This window comes from Oryzias latipes, chromosome 22 (genome assembly GCF_002234675.1).
Source record: "Oryzias latipes chromosome 22, ASM223467v1".
Classification (NCBI taxonomy): Eukaryota; Metazoa; Chordata; class Actinopteri; order Beloniformes; family Adrianichthyidae; genus Oryzias; species Oryzias latipes.
Window position 1 is genome coordinate 17,903,635 of NC_019880.2, and position 15,020 is coordinate 17,918,654.

Genomic DNA, 15,020 nt, shown 5'->3' on the forward strand with positions numbered 1-15,020 from the left:
TGAAAACAGCAAAAATAATTCATTCCTTTTACATATTTATTAACTTAATTTGATCTTTTCTGCCTCCAACACCACTGCCTCTATGACTAACCAGGAGCCAAAAACTGCATTTTTTCTCATAAAGGACCTCATCAAATGATTGTGCTATAAAGGTTCTAACAAGGTAGGACATGCGTAGCGATACGAAAATACAAACACATGCATGCACAAAAATTATTGGTTCCTTTCTGAAAAATGTGTCTTGAATAGTCGTGACATTTTAACTTCTTTTTTATTATTATGGGCAGCTCCTGGCTTGCATGTTCATACATGTTTTTTTATGCTGACAGGGGTATTACACAAGTCTGAACAGCACTTACTTTTTCCCCATCCTCTTTTTAGGCAGATGCAGTTGAGAAAGACTCAGCCTGTGAAGGACTTCCCTAGAAACAACACACGGTGACACAAAACGCCTGGGGCACTCACAGGTACTATAAAAGCACCAAAGGGTTTCAGAGTGAGCAAACAGTTCTGATAGACTTCAGACTTTCTCGGAGCACAATTTAGCCTTGGAAGGTGAGTTATGGGTAATTTTTAACTTTAAACTATAACTTTTTACAGTTTATCCTTTTGCACAGGTAAATTGTGCAACAATGCAAACTGTAAAGCAAAGTTTACAAGTATAGATTTTTTTAAGTTTGATAATGTGATGAAATGTTTGCTCGTCTATGTGGTGCTTTTTGAGAAAAAAAAAACCCCTGACACTCCTTTGAGAATGGAAGGCTACAGTGGACCACAACAGGTTAAAAACTATAATTCGTTTCATGGCAGCTCTAACAAACTGCAGCGATGCCTGCTCCGGGAGTGTGCATGAACATCATCAGTCAACGGCACAGAAAGGATGGCTGCGGGACCCCCAACAATCCTGAGAAGTTTCTCAACCAAGACTACAAGCAGCTGAAAGATTTCTGTCTCATCAGTGGGATGAGGTACATCGATGACATGTTTCCACCTGACAGCCGCTCCATCGGCCAGGGGCTCCTGAGCCCTTCTAACATGGCCCAAGTGAAGTGGCTGAGACCGTGGGTGAGTCCTATGTTTCAAAGCACCAAGTCTATGGAGTTCTGATTATTTCACAGCAAAACAGATTGATACATTCTCTTTTGACCACAGATTGGAGATGAAAATTTACAACTGTTTTTGATTGATTACATTTTAACCAGCAAATTACAAGTTATTGAAAAAACTATGGATGACATTAAACTTTGGTGAAAATTGTACTAAACTTAACACAGAAAACAGAATTGCTAAAATAATCTAAGACTTTTGTTGAACATCATGTAAGATTTTATACCTTGGTCTGGGTGAAAACTCGATTCTGATTGGCTGCTGGGTTTGGATTAATAAGTAATAATCCACAGTGATAATGGACTTCTACAAAAGATAGTTCCGGTCACATAGATTAAATGTTCTATATCACTGTTCTTTAAAACAAACTTTTGCTTCATCATCTGGACAAAAACAAGTGGTAAGAGGCAAACTCTGACGACCAGCCTATGTATCGCTTTCCTTTGCCGCTGCAGTCGAGGTCACTGCCGACTCAGCGCGTTGCACCAAGCAACAAGTAGTCCGCTTTTTAAGTAAAAAGCGATCTAAACCGAAAAAATAACAAGAACAAATATTGAATTTTTTTTTGTAAGTGACCATGGTATAAGTGGGTAAATGGCCTTCGAAGTGAGCATTGTCAGAAATTAAGGCACATCGCGGTCGGGTCGGATGGTTCAGGCTTCCACAGAGTGCATTAATTTCTGATAATGCACATTTTGTCTCATCCTATACGTAAATTCTAGGAAGACCTTTAAAAACGTCTCCGCTTTTTGTTCATTTGAAATATGTCCTCTTTTGCAAAAATTGTATATTTTTTTCTTTGAATAAAAAAAAGTTTTATTTTCTAAGAATGACTTTTATTAGTTTAATAATGTCCGTGTTTCTTGTTTTGATGATAGATTTTTAGAAAACATGTTGTGAGTTCTTTCCTATTCTTAAGTTGTTGAACTTGTATATTTTTTCTTTGACAAAATTCCAAATTTCAAAACATTTTGTCATTCGGGACATTGAAATCCAAAACATACATCTCACAAACAAAGATTTAGAACAGTCTAAGTAGCAGCAAAAAGAAAGAAGAAAAGAAGTTCTTTGTTGCAACTACCAACGTTTATACATCAAGACACACATACTGCAAGACACACATACTGCATGAAACAAACACAAAGGATTTTTAACAGTAACTGTTTAACAGTGAATAAAGGGTCTGTAAGGTGTGTGAGTTGTGAGAATCATGTCCTCAGAACCGGTTCTGCTATTTCAGAAAATTGTTCCTAATGCCTCGTTTGTCGTGGATGGAGTGTCACGGTTTGACTTTGGCCAAGGATTGGTTGGTAAGAAAATCACTTCTTCCCTTATAATCCCTTCATTCATAGCAGAGTGTTTGTATCTCTATCTCTAGTGCATGTTTGGACAAGATGTTGAGAGCTTAAATTAGAAGAGCCGTTGAAAGTGTTGTGTGGGTACTTACATAATATAATCATGCTAGTGAGAAATTCAAAAGATCTGTCGGTGTAAAGAAAATAGTTTGGGAGACACTTTTACCATTTAAAATTAAAACTTAGGTTTAGGTTTGAAGGCACCAGCTAATCAGAAAGCAATTGTTTTCAGTTTTAAATGTCAGACTGTTTTTAAGCTGGAAGTTTTCCCTGAGGGAAGCTTTTTCATGGCTGTCTAAGTGAATCTTGTATAGGTTTTGCAAAGCTGTAAACTCGTCAATAAAATTTCTACTGTTCTAACAACCTACATTCATGTTCCCAAACAGGAAACTGCTGGTTTCTCGCTTCAATTGGATCTCTGACTTTCCAAACCAACATTCTGAATCAAGTTGTTCCTCTCGAGCAAACGTTCGATGACGAGTACTGCGGACTGTTCCATTTCAGGGTAAATCAGTAACAAACGTCTTGGATACACACGGGACCGTTTCATCATTAGAGAATCCCTCGTGTTTTTGATAGAACAAATGACCACGGGACGCCGAAAGGGATATGGCAGTTCAGAAAATGATAGATGTAGATGGATTCTTTAAAGTTTTTTACATGACTGTTAGGGCATCAAAAGGCACTATGTGACAAGTGTAGAAGACTATTGAACACACGCATAGGTACTTAAAACACATAACATTTACAGGTACACATAAACAATGGTGTATCAATGATCTGCATTAAAATGTCGGCCTCACGACAACCATTAAACTTTTGGTACTTTTATGCTTACTGCTCTTAGGTCTTGTATTCTGTTGGACAGTTGGGCATTTTACTACAAATTGAATGTATATGTATGTGAGAGAAAAACTTTGAATTTATCCCATGGAAGCAAATAATATTCTGACTTTAGTTCTGGAGATTTGGGAGATGGATTGACGTCATCATTGATGACAAGCTCCCAACAATCAATGGCAAGTTGATCTTCGTCCGCTCCAAAGACCCAACAGAGTTCTGGCCTGCTTTGATGGAGAAAGCCTATGCCAAGTATGCGCCCCCAATCTAAGAAACACACTGCTTCTACCGTTTAGTTTGTTTAAACCAATTCAAGTCCTCTATGCCAGGGTTTGTGGCTCGTACGCGGACATGAATGCTGGAACTCCTGCAGAGGCTTTGGTGGACTTCACAGGCGGGGTGCACATGTGCGTGCAGCTCTCCGATCCACCTGCAGACCTGTGGGAGCTGATGTGCAGAGCTGGACGATCAAGGTCACTGATGAGCTGTGGCACCCCACAAGGGGTGAGCACAACTTCAATATTATTTTTTATTATGAACGCATATGTGAATTCCTTAACCCTATTGCTATCTTAGATGACCCCACCCTTACATTGACGTGTTCTCCCTACCATGTCAAAGGTGGATAAAGGTGGAAAGTTTTCACGTCATCCACGGACACCAGTGAAAATCACAAATCATTGAAGAAAAAAGGTTCAGCGCACTGTCTAGTGGGTCTAGATGACCAAACTACTAATGTTAAAGTGCCTAGGATAGCACAAGGGTTTCAGGGTTGTGAGACTGCACAAGGATGGGCAGGCTGGATCCACTGAAAACAATGAAGCTATCGTAGAAACTTGTTTTACTACTTTTGTTGATTAAGGTCTAATGACCCTTAAAAAAGTTATTGCACCTAATAAAACATGCCAAAATATGGTTTCTCCAAAGCTCCAAGAGGAACAGCTTGACCTCTGATTTAATAAAATTTATAAACAAAAGTAACTTGAGTCAGAGCAGTTTACAAACTTACCACTAGGTGGCTTTTTACAAAAGAAAGTCAGACTTTCTTCACCTCAGTCTAACATTTTAAGTCTCTTACAGGGGTAAACATTTTTTGTCTGGTATGTCTGAATGTGTCCCATGACTATATTTTATTTTTTGCATCTGTTGGTTCCTTTATCTTGTCCATAGCCAAATGTTAAATGCTGGGTTGCAACAACAAAACTGATAAACTGTCTGCAAAACAGCTCAATTCAAACCATCAATGGCTACACATTTAATCTATCTTTTTGTTCACAGTTGATATTTCAACACATTCTTGGCATTTGACAAAGATTGGTAAACCAGTGCAGTAACTGCTGGCAGTATGTCCCTAAAAACAGGTTGAAAATTGTTCCGTTACTTTCTAGATAAGGTAAACTGATGGTATCAGTTACATGATCATTTTATTTTTCTCAGGAGATCAAGTGGGGACTGGAGAGCAGAAAAAACAACAACCAAGATATTAAAACAAAAACATTAAAAACTTTTTTAATAATAATAATAATAAAAAACACTTTCAGCATTTAGCTTAGCAAACTGACTATAGGACAGAAAGGACAGAGGTCTGAATCTCATTCAGGGTGCATGCAGTCAAAACTCTCACACCGATAAACCAGAATGATCTGCATCAAGTTTCAGAAAACAGCAAAATCTGATTGACATCTAATTACTGATGCAAAACGCAGCGGATACATGTAAAAAGGTTTATACTTTAGTCAAAATTCTCACCTATGAGAGACAAAAGGGAAACCAACTACAAACTTCTGTTGTTAAATGTGTTTGCTTAATCAGATTATTTAGAAATATTTATATGCTAAAATTTGTATCAGATTAGAAATATATGTTGCAAGAGTTATATTTTGTTTCAAAACAAATTCAACTGTTTGATTGACAGCACTTTCATTCCAAACTGCAGTGGATTTTTAAATAATATTTTATTACACTTGTTAAAAAATCTTTTTGATTATTTTTTTTGTGTTTAGTTTAAACTTTAGTTTAGTGTTTAGAATGGTAGCTCCATCTAGTGGTAAATCATGGAAGTGCAGCATTTAAATACAGGCTTTGTTCAGTTGGCATTTTAATTAATTATATTAATAAAACATGAAGATGGAATTAAGGAAATTGGATCTTAAATCCTATTACAAGCCTATATTTCAGAAACTGCTTTTATAAGCCACATTTCAGGATATTTATTTGCCTGTTTTTGAATAAAATGTATTTTATCTTTTGAAATGTCCTAATATTTTAGATGCTTTACTACTGATTTTAACCAGCTGAACATCTTGAAAAAATGTGATGTTTAAGAATAATCCAATAATGTTCAATGAGCTATAAAATAACAATGTTTTTAACAACTATGCTAAAGATGTGCTCAAAGCTGAGGAAATGTTGACAGTCATGACCACACTGAACATTTTCACGAGCTAGTTTCATACAGTCTAAATGAAAACAATAGAGAATTTAATTGTTTTAACCCTTGTGCTATCTTAGATGACCCCCCCCTTACATTGATGTGTTCTCCCTACTATGACAAAGGTGGAAAGATTTCATGTAATCCATGGACACCAGTGAAGATCACAAATCATTGAAGACAAAAGGTTCAGAGCACTGTCTAGTGCAGGGGTCACCAACCCTGTGCCCGCGGGCGCCAGTGCGCCCGCGAGCACCCCTTGTGGCGCCCGCAGGGAATGCACCCAAAAGATTTTTTTTTTTTTTTTTTTTTTTTTTTATTGAAGCAAATATTCAACAAACAACCACGGCATGTCTGTCAATGACAACAATATCAATTCTGAGATAAAGGTAGACAAAGAAAACCCAAATATGTAAACAAATATAACTTAAAAAATAATCACTAAAAGTAAGGGTCTATTACAAAAGTTTAAATAGATCAAATAAATTACACAATTTCTGGACATTCTTATGATTCATGTAATGTAAAGATTTTGGGAATAGGTTGAGGTGGTTGAGTAATCCATTAATGTGAGGATTAATATTCCTGTCTGTTTTTATTTACTTTTATGTTTAAAAAGTTAAAATTAAGTTAAAGTTTTAAAAGTTTAAAAGTTTAGCTTTAGTGTGTTCAATAAATATTTATCTTGTTCGGCTGCAACCTAAAGTCTGTTTTGAAATTAGGCTCCCTCTGCAACTGAGTTTGACCCCCCCCCCCCCCCCCCCCCCCCTGTAATACGAGTCTAGAAAATTCATGCATGTTTTTGTGTGTAAAATGAGCAAATAAAAATAGGGCACGCAAAAGGAAGTCCTCAAATTGTGTTGTTTTTTTGTTGTTGTTTTTTTTTTTTTTGGGGGGGGGGGGGGGCTAGGAGGTTTTTAGTGGCGCCCTTCATACCACTTGGTGCCCATGAAATAGCCCTCGGTCTCAAAAAGGTTGGTGAACCCTGGTCTAGTGGGCCTAGATGACCCAACTCCCAATGTTAAAGTGCCTAGGACAGCACAAGGGTTACATACATTTGTTTTTTGTCACCTAAATGTAAACATCTTTTTACTTGTTTAAGTCCAGAATAAACCATCCCAAGTTTGATATGTCATTGTATGAATGTATAACTGATGATTGTAATGTTTTTGTGTACTATTCTTATTTGATTGCTTGAAATAAACCATTTCAATTCAAATCAAATCAAAATGGAATGTTTTTTTCCCATTTTTTTTTAGGAGACTGATGCCAACACCGTGTTACCAAATGGTCTGGTCCAAGGCCACGCCTACACTGTCACAGGTGTCAAACACGTGAGTAAACATATTTATCCACTGCATCACATTTATCCTCAAATTTCTAAAATTGAAATGATCATCAAGTGTTATTCTCTCTCCTAACTCCCAAAAGGATTTAGTCTACAGTATTGTCTTTAATGTAAAAAAGTTTTACATTTGCACCAACTGTAATCTTTATCACATTCAGAAAGGCACTTTTGGTAACTTTTCTTTTGGCCCTGTCTCTAATTGGTGCACAGATGAAAAGCCGAGGAGAAACAGTGCAACTGGTGCGTTTGTGGAACCCCTGGGGCAAGAGGGAGTGGAACGGAGACTGGAGTGACGAGTGAGGAGGATTAAAAAAAATAAAAAAAATAAAACTACTAAACTAACTAAAAAGCAAAAACTGTTTCTAAACAAGCAACTGAATTTGGTTTTGTAGTCCACTATTTGTACCTGTACCTTTAGATTTACTGACAGCAATGAATTACATTCCCACTCATTGTAACAGTCAACAGAAAGTTTTATTTAAGAACTTAAAGGGATAATGAATTCACTGAGATTTTAAGGATGTTTTTTATATATATACCGTAGAAGGGAAAAAAATTAAATGATAACTTTCATAATCCCAAGAATCAGTGAAATCAGTATCAGCGAAATCAGTGAAACCTTCATACTTTTATTAAGGTTTAATTAAGTTATTAAATATGTAAATGGTATGAAACCTTTAGTGAAATTCTTGGCAGGGAACTGTTTGCAAGTAAAGCATGTGTCCTTTTCTAATGTGTGCTTAAAAAAACACGTAACAAGAGGAGCACCTTAAATGCTCTTCATCTTCCTAACAAGGCTGAGTTCATTTTATATTTTCTGATCTTTTCTTTTTTGGTTGTCAAAGGTCTCCTCTGTGGAAGACTGTGAGTACTGAGGATCGAGAAGTATGCCTTTCAGTCTGTGACGATGGAGAGTTTTGGTGAGCTGTATACTGTGGCGGTCCATTTCTATACTATAATACTTCAAACACAAACCACGAAATATCCTTAAAAAAAAAGATTGTTTGAACGCCCTTATGTAAAAAAAGAAATTGAAGACATGAAGTGTCATACAGCCAAAATACTGCCACAGTTTTGCCCCTTTGACATTTCTTGTTTAATTTTTATATTTTTAAATCTAATTTTCCACTATTATCTAACTTTCAGAAACTGTCATCCGGCTTTGAAACTCCTTTTTGCTTAATTTACTTTTGCAGACACTCATCTTCATCACTACAACCTAATTAAATCCAGTAGAATATCCAGTGCTAACAAAATAAATGTCTTCTTTCAAGGATGACATTGAAAGACTTCTGCAAGAACTACTCAGACCTTGATATTTGCTCATCAAACCCAGACTTCCTTGAGGAAGGCTCCGCTTGTAACTGGAAGACTTCCTTCTATGAGGGTCGATGGGTTGCTGGAACCACAGCTGGAGGCTGCATGAATAATCTTGGTAATTTAAGAAAATGAGAACCGGTTGTTTTTACACATTTCACTTCTGACACTTTTATTTATTTCAGAATACAAATGTCTTTAAAAAGGATCCGGTTTGTTTAATCCTAAAAAGATAAATCTGTCTTGCAGAAAGCTTCTGGACCAATCCCCAGTATCGGGTCCAGGTTGAAAAATTAAACAGCAAATGCGCCGTAAACCAGGGAGAAAAAAACATGTTGGTGTCGCTTATGCAAAAGCCAGACAAGAGGAACAGAAGACTGGTACAAAACTTACACATTGGATTCTCGATATTTGAGGTAAATAATGCGTTGAATCGTTTCTTCCACCCACATAGGCTGAGTTCAAGGAGACAAGCTCACAGGGAGCCTTTGGTCCCCATTTTTATAACCAGAACATCCTGGGTTGCTTGTGTCCCAGGTTGTACAACCTTTTAGAATCATCTGCATGGGGTCAAAGAAATTATTCAACTAAAGCTTGTAATCTAGATATTCTAAAGAGCTGTTGGTCTGAGAGAGTCAGTCTGTCAATGACAACAGCAAACAAAAAGGCGCTTGAAGTTGATTAATAGTGCAGTACCACATCCACTGTGAACTCCTCCTTTACATCTACAGCACATCAAACCATTGTCTTACAGTTCTCATCCATGTTCTGCACAATGCTCACTTCTGACTTTAGTCTAGATTCCAATACTCCTTCCCATATCTTAGGCCTTAGTCAGATTTCCTCTTACAGCTATATGGCCTGTCTGCAGGTTTAAAAAATGACAAACCTACAGTACAGACCTTCCCATTCATTTGAATGAGAAGGTGTGTCCAAACTTTTGGTCTGTAAACGGGCCACGCAGGTATTATTTAGACTTGATTTAAAACTATTGTTTTCTAACACAATCCTTTTTTTCTGATTTCCTTCAGGTGACTGGTGAAGTAAGTTATTTTTTCATTTTCTTTTAACTTACATTGTTGACATTATTCACATGTCAGTGTCTGATGCTTAGGATGGAGATGTATATATATTTTTTTGTTTCTTTACGGTCTTTTCAGAACAAGGCGCAGAGGGGAAAATTCCCTGCCCTTTTCTTCAAGAGAAACAAACCTGTTGCTCAAAGTAAAACCTTCCTAAATGCTCGTGAGGTGATGGAGTTCGTGACACTGAAGCCTGGAGAATACCTGATTGTGCCATCCACCTACAACCCCAATGAGACAGCCTCTTTCCTCCTGACTATCATTTCCAAGGCGGAAACCCATGTCCAGTGAGCCAAATGCCAACGCTACAGTTAACCTTTAAAAGCTTTAAAACATTCAGTGATATCTTAATTTTTCTGACTTTTTAGAGAACGTTCGCTGTTCTGCAACAATTGCTGAAAATGTTACTCAGTGGTGTTTCTTGTGTTTGTTCTCAGTGAGAGTTCTGGTGTCTATCCCCAGGAATCAAAGCAAAAAAAAAAGGTAAACACAGTTGGGCAGTGCATTCGATTTTGTAAGACATAGGCAATATATGATACAGCAATGAGGAAGTTTAAAAATTATATTTCACAGACTTTTCCTTAATTTGGCTTCTCTCTTCACCCGTCCTCTTTTCTCACACCATCACTTCCAGTTACAAGTCTACCTATAGAGTTAAAAACAAAGAAAGAGCAGTGGTCTAATGATCATACCGTTTTATGGACAGTTGCTGTATTTCCCATTACCACACTTTACCATCTTCACAGCACTATGGTGGCCCAGTTGAAATTCCAGGCTTAAAACTTCTTCAGATGAGAGTCTTGTGCCTGTTTCAACTGCACTAAGCTTCTAGAATATTCCTGAATAGGGTAGGAAACTCTACAATGTAAAGTTTGCAAAATTAAGTCAAATAATCTAGAAAAAACACCTTAAGAAATAAATAAATGACAAATAAAATTCAGTTCAAATGTTTCTTCTGGCTTAGCATGTGATGAAATGTATAATAGAGCCATCTTAAACACCAGATGCATGTTAACTGCTTGTGCAAGTTTAAATAATAGGTTTTACTGTTCCACTACACTATTACATTGTTTGCTGAAAGAATTACCAGAAAAAAATTAAAAATGCAACACTGTACTCCCAAACATAGGCAACAAGGGTCTGTTTAATACACTTCCTCCCAACTTCAGCTTTACTAACTCCTGGCTCTCTGTTGTGTAGCTGTCACAATCAGACAAGCACGTTGAAACCCAGATACGTAAAGAACCTCAAGTGAAGATATAGCAAAGTAGTAGTATAGTAAGACATACCTAGAGGAACATAAACATTGAGAACTTATTTACACAGCAAGCTGACACTGAGGGCTTGGAGAGATCCTTACATGTACTGAAAGCCGAGACTGCTCATTGCTGTCTTTATCGTCTTTTTCAGTTAGTTTTAACCTGCTCCCAAGTTTCACTATAAATCACAATGTCATCGGCAAACATCATTTTCACCATTCATCATAGTTATGAACTTACGAAGAAAAGAAAGATACTTTCCCACCTGTCCAGACTGTCTGGGATTTCAAATGTGAATATTTGATTACTGAGTTAACTAAATTCTACATTATCGGTGGTAAAATGGAAGGAGCACATTAGAACTAAATTCTTTCATTTACAGCCCAGACCAGAAAAAGACAGCAAAGATGAAGAAAAAAAGATAACTCTGTTCCGCCAGTTCTCTGACAAGGTAATTTGTGTGTCAGTCTTTCATCGCAAAATGCATTTGCTAAGATAAATATGTAATATGAACTCAAAAGGATATGTATAGAACAAAATACCGTTAAGAAAACTTTTGTTCTGAATGAAACATTTAGTGTTACATTTAATTTTTTTTCAGTATGAGGAAGTGGATGCAGAGAAACTTCAAATGATTCTTAATGACACCATTCTGAAAGGTTTGGCCTTCAGCGAAATAACCGTTGCATGTTTTTTTAGCCTATTTTTTAGTTTTTAGTTATTTTTCTTGTTTGTTTTTTGTAGGAGACCTTAAATCTGGAGGTTTTAGCACGGATGCCTGTCGCAGCATGGTGGCTCTTATGGATGTATCCTTTGAATGTTCTATTTCAGCCCTGTAAAACGTAAGTTTCAACCATTATAATAGAGTTAAATGTCTTTAGAATTTTTCTCTGAAAACATTTAACTCTTTCAGTACAACATTAAAGACAAAAATTTTGCCTCACAATTAATACACAAGGTCAGTAAACAGCCTCAAACCAAAAAACATAGTACATAGTCAACATAGTAAAAGCACGGAGACAAAGATTGCAAATAGAACCGTAACAGTACTTTTCATACTATGAATAAAAATAGATTCCAAACAAAAGTTCCAACAGTCAGGATTTAGTGAAATGATGGCTGTAATTGTTAAGATTGATCTTTTGTCAATTTTTTGCTGCGGTGTCATCTTTAAATTTTAAATATACCATTTGATTTATACTGCTATCATGTTTTACAATCAGAGAACAAAAGAAATGCTCCTGGAGTTCATGTAACTGAAATCTCCTGGACTTGTATGGAAAGCAAGTCTTCATATGGCCTATTTTAAGGGTTTTGTTTTATTAGTAGGCCCACCTGAATCCCAGTCTGAGAAAAATGGACCTGCATCCCAAATGTTGCAAATTTGGGGACATTTTTGCACAAAACCTGTACCTTAACAGAGGCTTAAACAGACCTCAGTCACTGGGAAACTGAATAGTGAGGAGTTTGTCCGACTGTGGAAGAAGGTTGGCAAATACAAGGTAAGAAAATAAGAAGAATTATTGTCAGTCTTTTGTGTTTCTGCTCTACTTCCTGAATATAAAGCTAACTGATTAAAGAAAGAAAAACATGTAGTAGTAGTACTTTTATTGATCCAGCTTGAAATGTTTAAGAACAGGTTCTTGTTTAAAAATCATTCATTAAACTATTTTAAAAATGTTCCTTTATAATTCCATATAGACTTTGTTAAATATTTGTTTAGGACAGAAAAATCAACCGTCAAGGATTTCCTTTAATAGCTGTTGATGATTGATTTTTCAGTCGGCTGCTGTTAAATCTTCAGATACAGATTTGCTGTATGTTCTTATGGACCAAATGAAAGTTTCTTTTAACCTCACAACTTAGTTTCATTGTACTTTGTAAATTTTAGAGCTACATCACTTGTTCAAGAGTAAAATTCCATTTATCATTGCTTTTAAATGCCTGTACAATCAGGTCTAACTGCTGCTAATCACATAAAAGTCTGATAGGTATAAACAACTTCCTGTATATTCCTTAGAGCATTTGTGTCTTTGTTAAAATAAAACATGCACGTATGCAAATATAATAATCCATCTTGTCTCAGATTCTGTAATTTTATGCATTCCAATGTATTCTAATGCTGGATGTATCCTCATATCTAATTTATTCTGTTAACGAGTGGCCACGTCCCTTTTAAACTGCAATTGGGCAGCAGCCAGGCACTGTCCCATAAGGCTCTATATAATGAAGATGAAATATAAGTAAAGTAAAGTTTGAGGCAAACTATGGCCTGATGTGATCATTCACCTGCCAATCAAAAAGACTCAGCTCTACAAATTAGCTCTAATAAAATCAGTAAAACTAAACTGTATTGATCTCACAACTAAATGTCGTCTTTTTCCACAGGATATTTTCTACAAGTGTGACGTTTCACAAACGGGGACCCTGTCACTCAAGGAGCTGAGAAATGCAATCATAGCTGCTGGTATATTTCAATAGTATTAGTTTGTTTTAACAGTTTCATACAAGGGAGTTAGGTCACAAGCATTATGAAATTATTGTCTGAAATGTTTCAATGTGTCACACAAAGGAGTTAATATAAAAACCCATTGATCCCAAATGCTACTTGTCCTGCAGGAAGAGGGATCAGTGATGACATTCTCAATGTGATTGCTCTGCGTTATGGTGCCTCCTCTGGACATATTACACTGGAGAACTTCATTAGTCTCATCCTTCGCTTTGACTGCATGGCCCGTAAGTGCAGGCTGGACAATCATTTTACGAATTATGGTTTGATAGTATTGCAATTGTCGAAAGGGCTCACAGAACCCAAACTGAAAGGTGATATAACAGTTACTGTCACTTTCTCCCTAATATTTATAGGGCATCAAATGTTCTGTTTTTTGTTTTTTTTTAAATCAGTTATACATGTTGCTCCCTATTGCTATTGCAATTAAACCCTCCATAAAACAAAACATATGTCTTTTTCCCCTCCATCTACAATGATACAACTGCCTTAAGGAAATGGATTATTAATAAGTTTGCCCAACTGTATACTGGCCCAACCTCCAGAACCTGCTGATTTACAGATTTTATTCTCAGTTTCAAATTTTGTTTCAATTTTCCATTTCTGCTTTTATTTTTTATCAATAGAAATCTACAAGCAGCTGTCAAATGGAAACATCATGACTCTTCGCGAACCAGAGGTGATTGGATAGTCATATTTTACACAATGCTAATTTTAAACATGTTAAAGACTAAGATTAGCCATTAAAATTTGTTGCACAAATATTCCTGCACGGTCCCATGAGGTGATATGTCCTTAAGATTAGATTTTGATCTAAAAATTAAGTTGTGCTTTTAGTGCCAGCTGATTTTCTGTGGTTATGTTTTGACTGTTATTATACACATGAAATGTTATTAAGCCTATATTTTTCCTTTTTCAGTGGATGTACATATCAATGTACACATAATCTCACAGAGGACAAAAACATGGAACAAGGTGGAGCTCAACTAAGCTCAAGTCATTCAAAAGCATGAGCATTGTATATAATCAGCATTAGTATTTACAAATAACAGCAGAATCAAATACTTGGGAACAAGAGAGCTTAAAACTGAAAATATTATTTTAAGCATTACAGAAAGGCGGTGTGTCGAAATATCTTTACCTTTTTAACTTCATTACAACAAATTTCAGATGGCCAAAACTCAAATCTGCACATTTTTGACTTTGAGTTTTTACAAAAATTGGTGAGAACAAGGATAACTCCACATTTTAAGTGAATCTCCAAAAGAAATCCTGCCTTTTTTATGAAATAAAGGTCACAAGACAGAAACCTTCAATTGGCATTGACTGGAATATTTTAGACATTTTTCTTGTTTTCTGAAAAAAAGATTTTTTTTTGGGATAAGAAGTTTTGTATTTTGGCCATCGTATTTTTTTCTCAGCATACATATTCCTAATATACAATTTGATTTAATGCACTTGTATCCTTGCTGAGCCTGAGATGTCACTGGTTCTGTCAGATGTTCAATCTGTGTCTTTCTAAGGCTTTTGTACGTTTAAGATGACCATATTTAAACTGTGAAAGTAACCAACATACCAACAGCTTCCAGTGTTTTTTAACACACCAATAATGTTATTTTGTTGAAAGCGCAACTTAATTCTCTCTTTGTTTTTTAACTTTTACAAATAAAGCATGTTGTAACATTTGGCATATAAACATAGGTTGTCACTTTATTTCCTCCATGGGCGCATTTTCTTGTTTTTGTCAAATTATATACATAAATATTTTTCAT

The 15,020-nt window shown here is 36.1% G+C and overlaps 1 protein-coding gene across 1 annotated transcript; it reads left to right on the plus strand.

Annotated features, from left to right (window-relative positions):
* The first annotated feature begins 394 nt into the window (after positions 1-394).
* LOC101157105 (calpain-1 catalytic subunit-like) lies at positions 395-14,944 on the plus strand. The gene is made up of 22 exons (XM_023951778.1): positions 395-555; positions 811-1,065; positions 2,348-2,417; positions 2,849-2,967; positions 3,421-3,554; positions 3,632-3,806; positions 6,993-7,067; positions 7,292-7,377; positions 7,927-8,001; positions 8,356-8,516; positions 8,648-8,814; positions 9,430-9,441; positions 9,559-9,767; positions 9,918-9,963; positions 11,122-11,190; positions 11,341-11,398; positions 11,484-11,545; positions 12,173-12,241; positions 13,128-13,206; positions 13,359-13,475; positions 13,875-13,927; positions 14,168-14,944. The coding sequence occupies exons 2-22, from the start codon at positions 829-831 to the stop codon at positions 14,192-14,194; spliced, it is 2,100 nt and encodes a 699-aa protein (XP_023807546.1). The 5' UTR covers positions 395-555; positions 811-828; the 3' UTR covers positions 14,195-14,944.
* Positions 14,945-15,020: the final 76 nt, after the last annotated feature.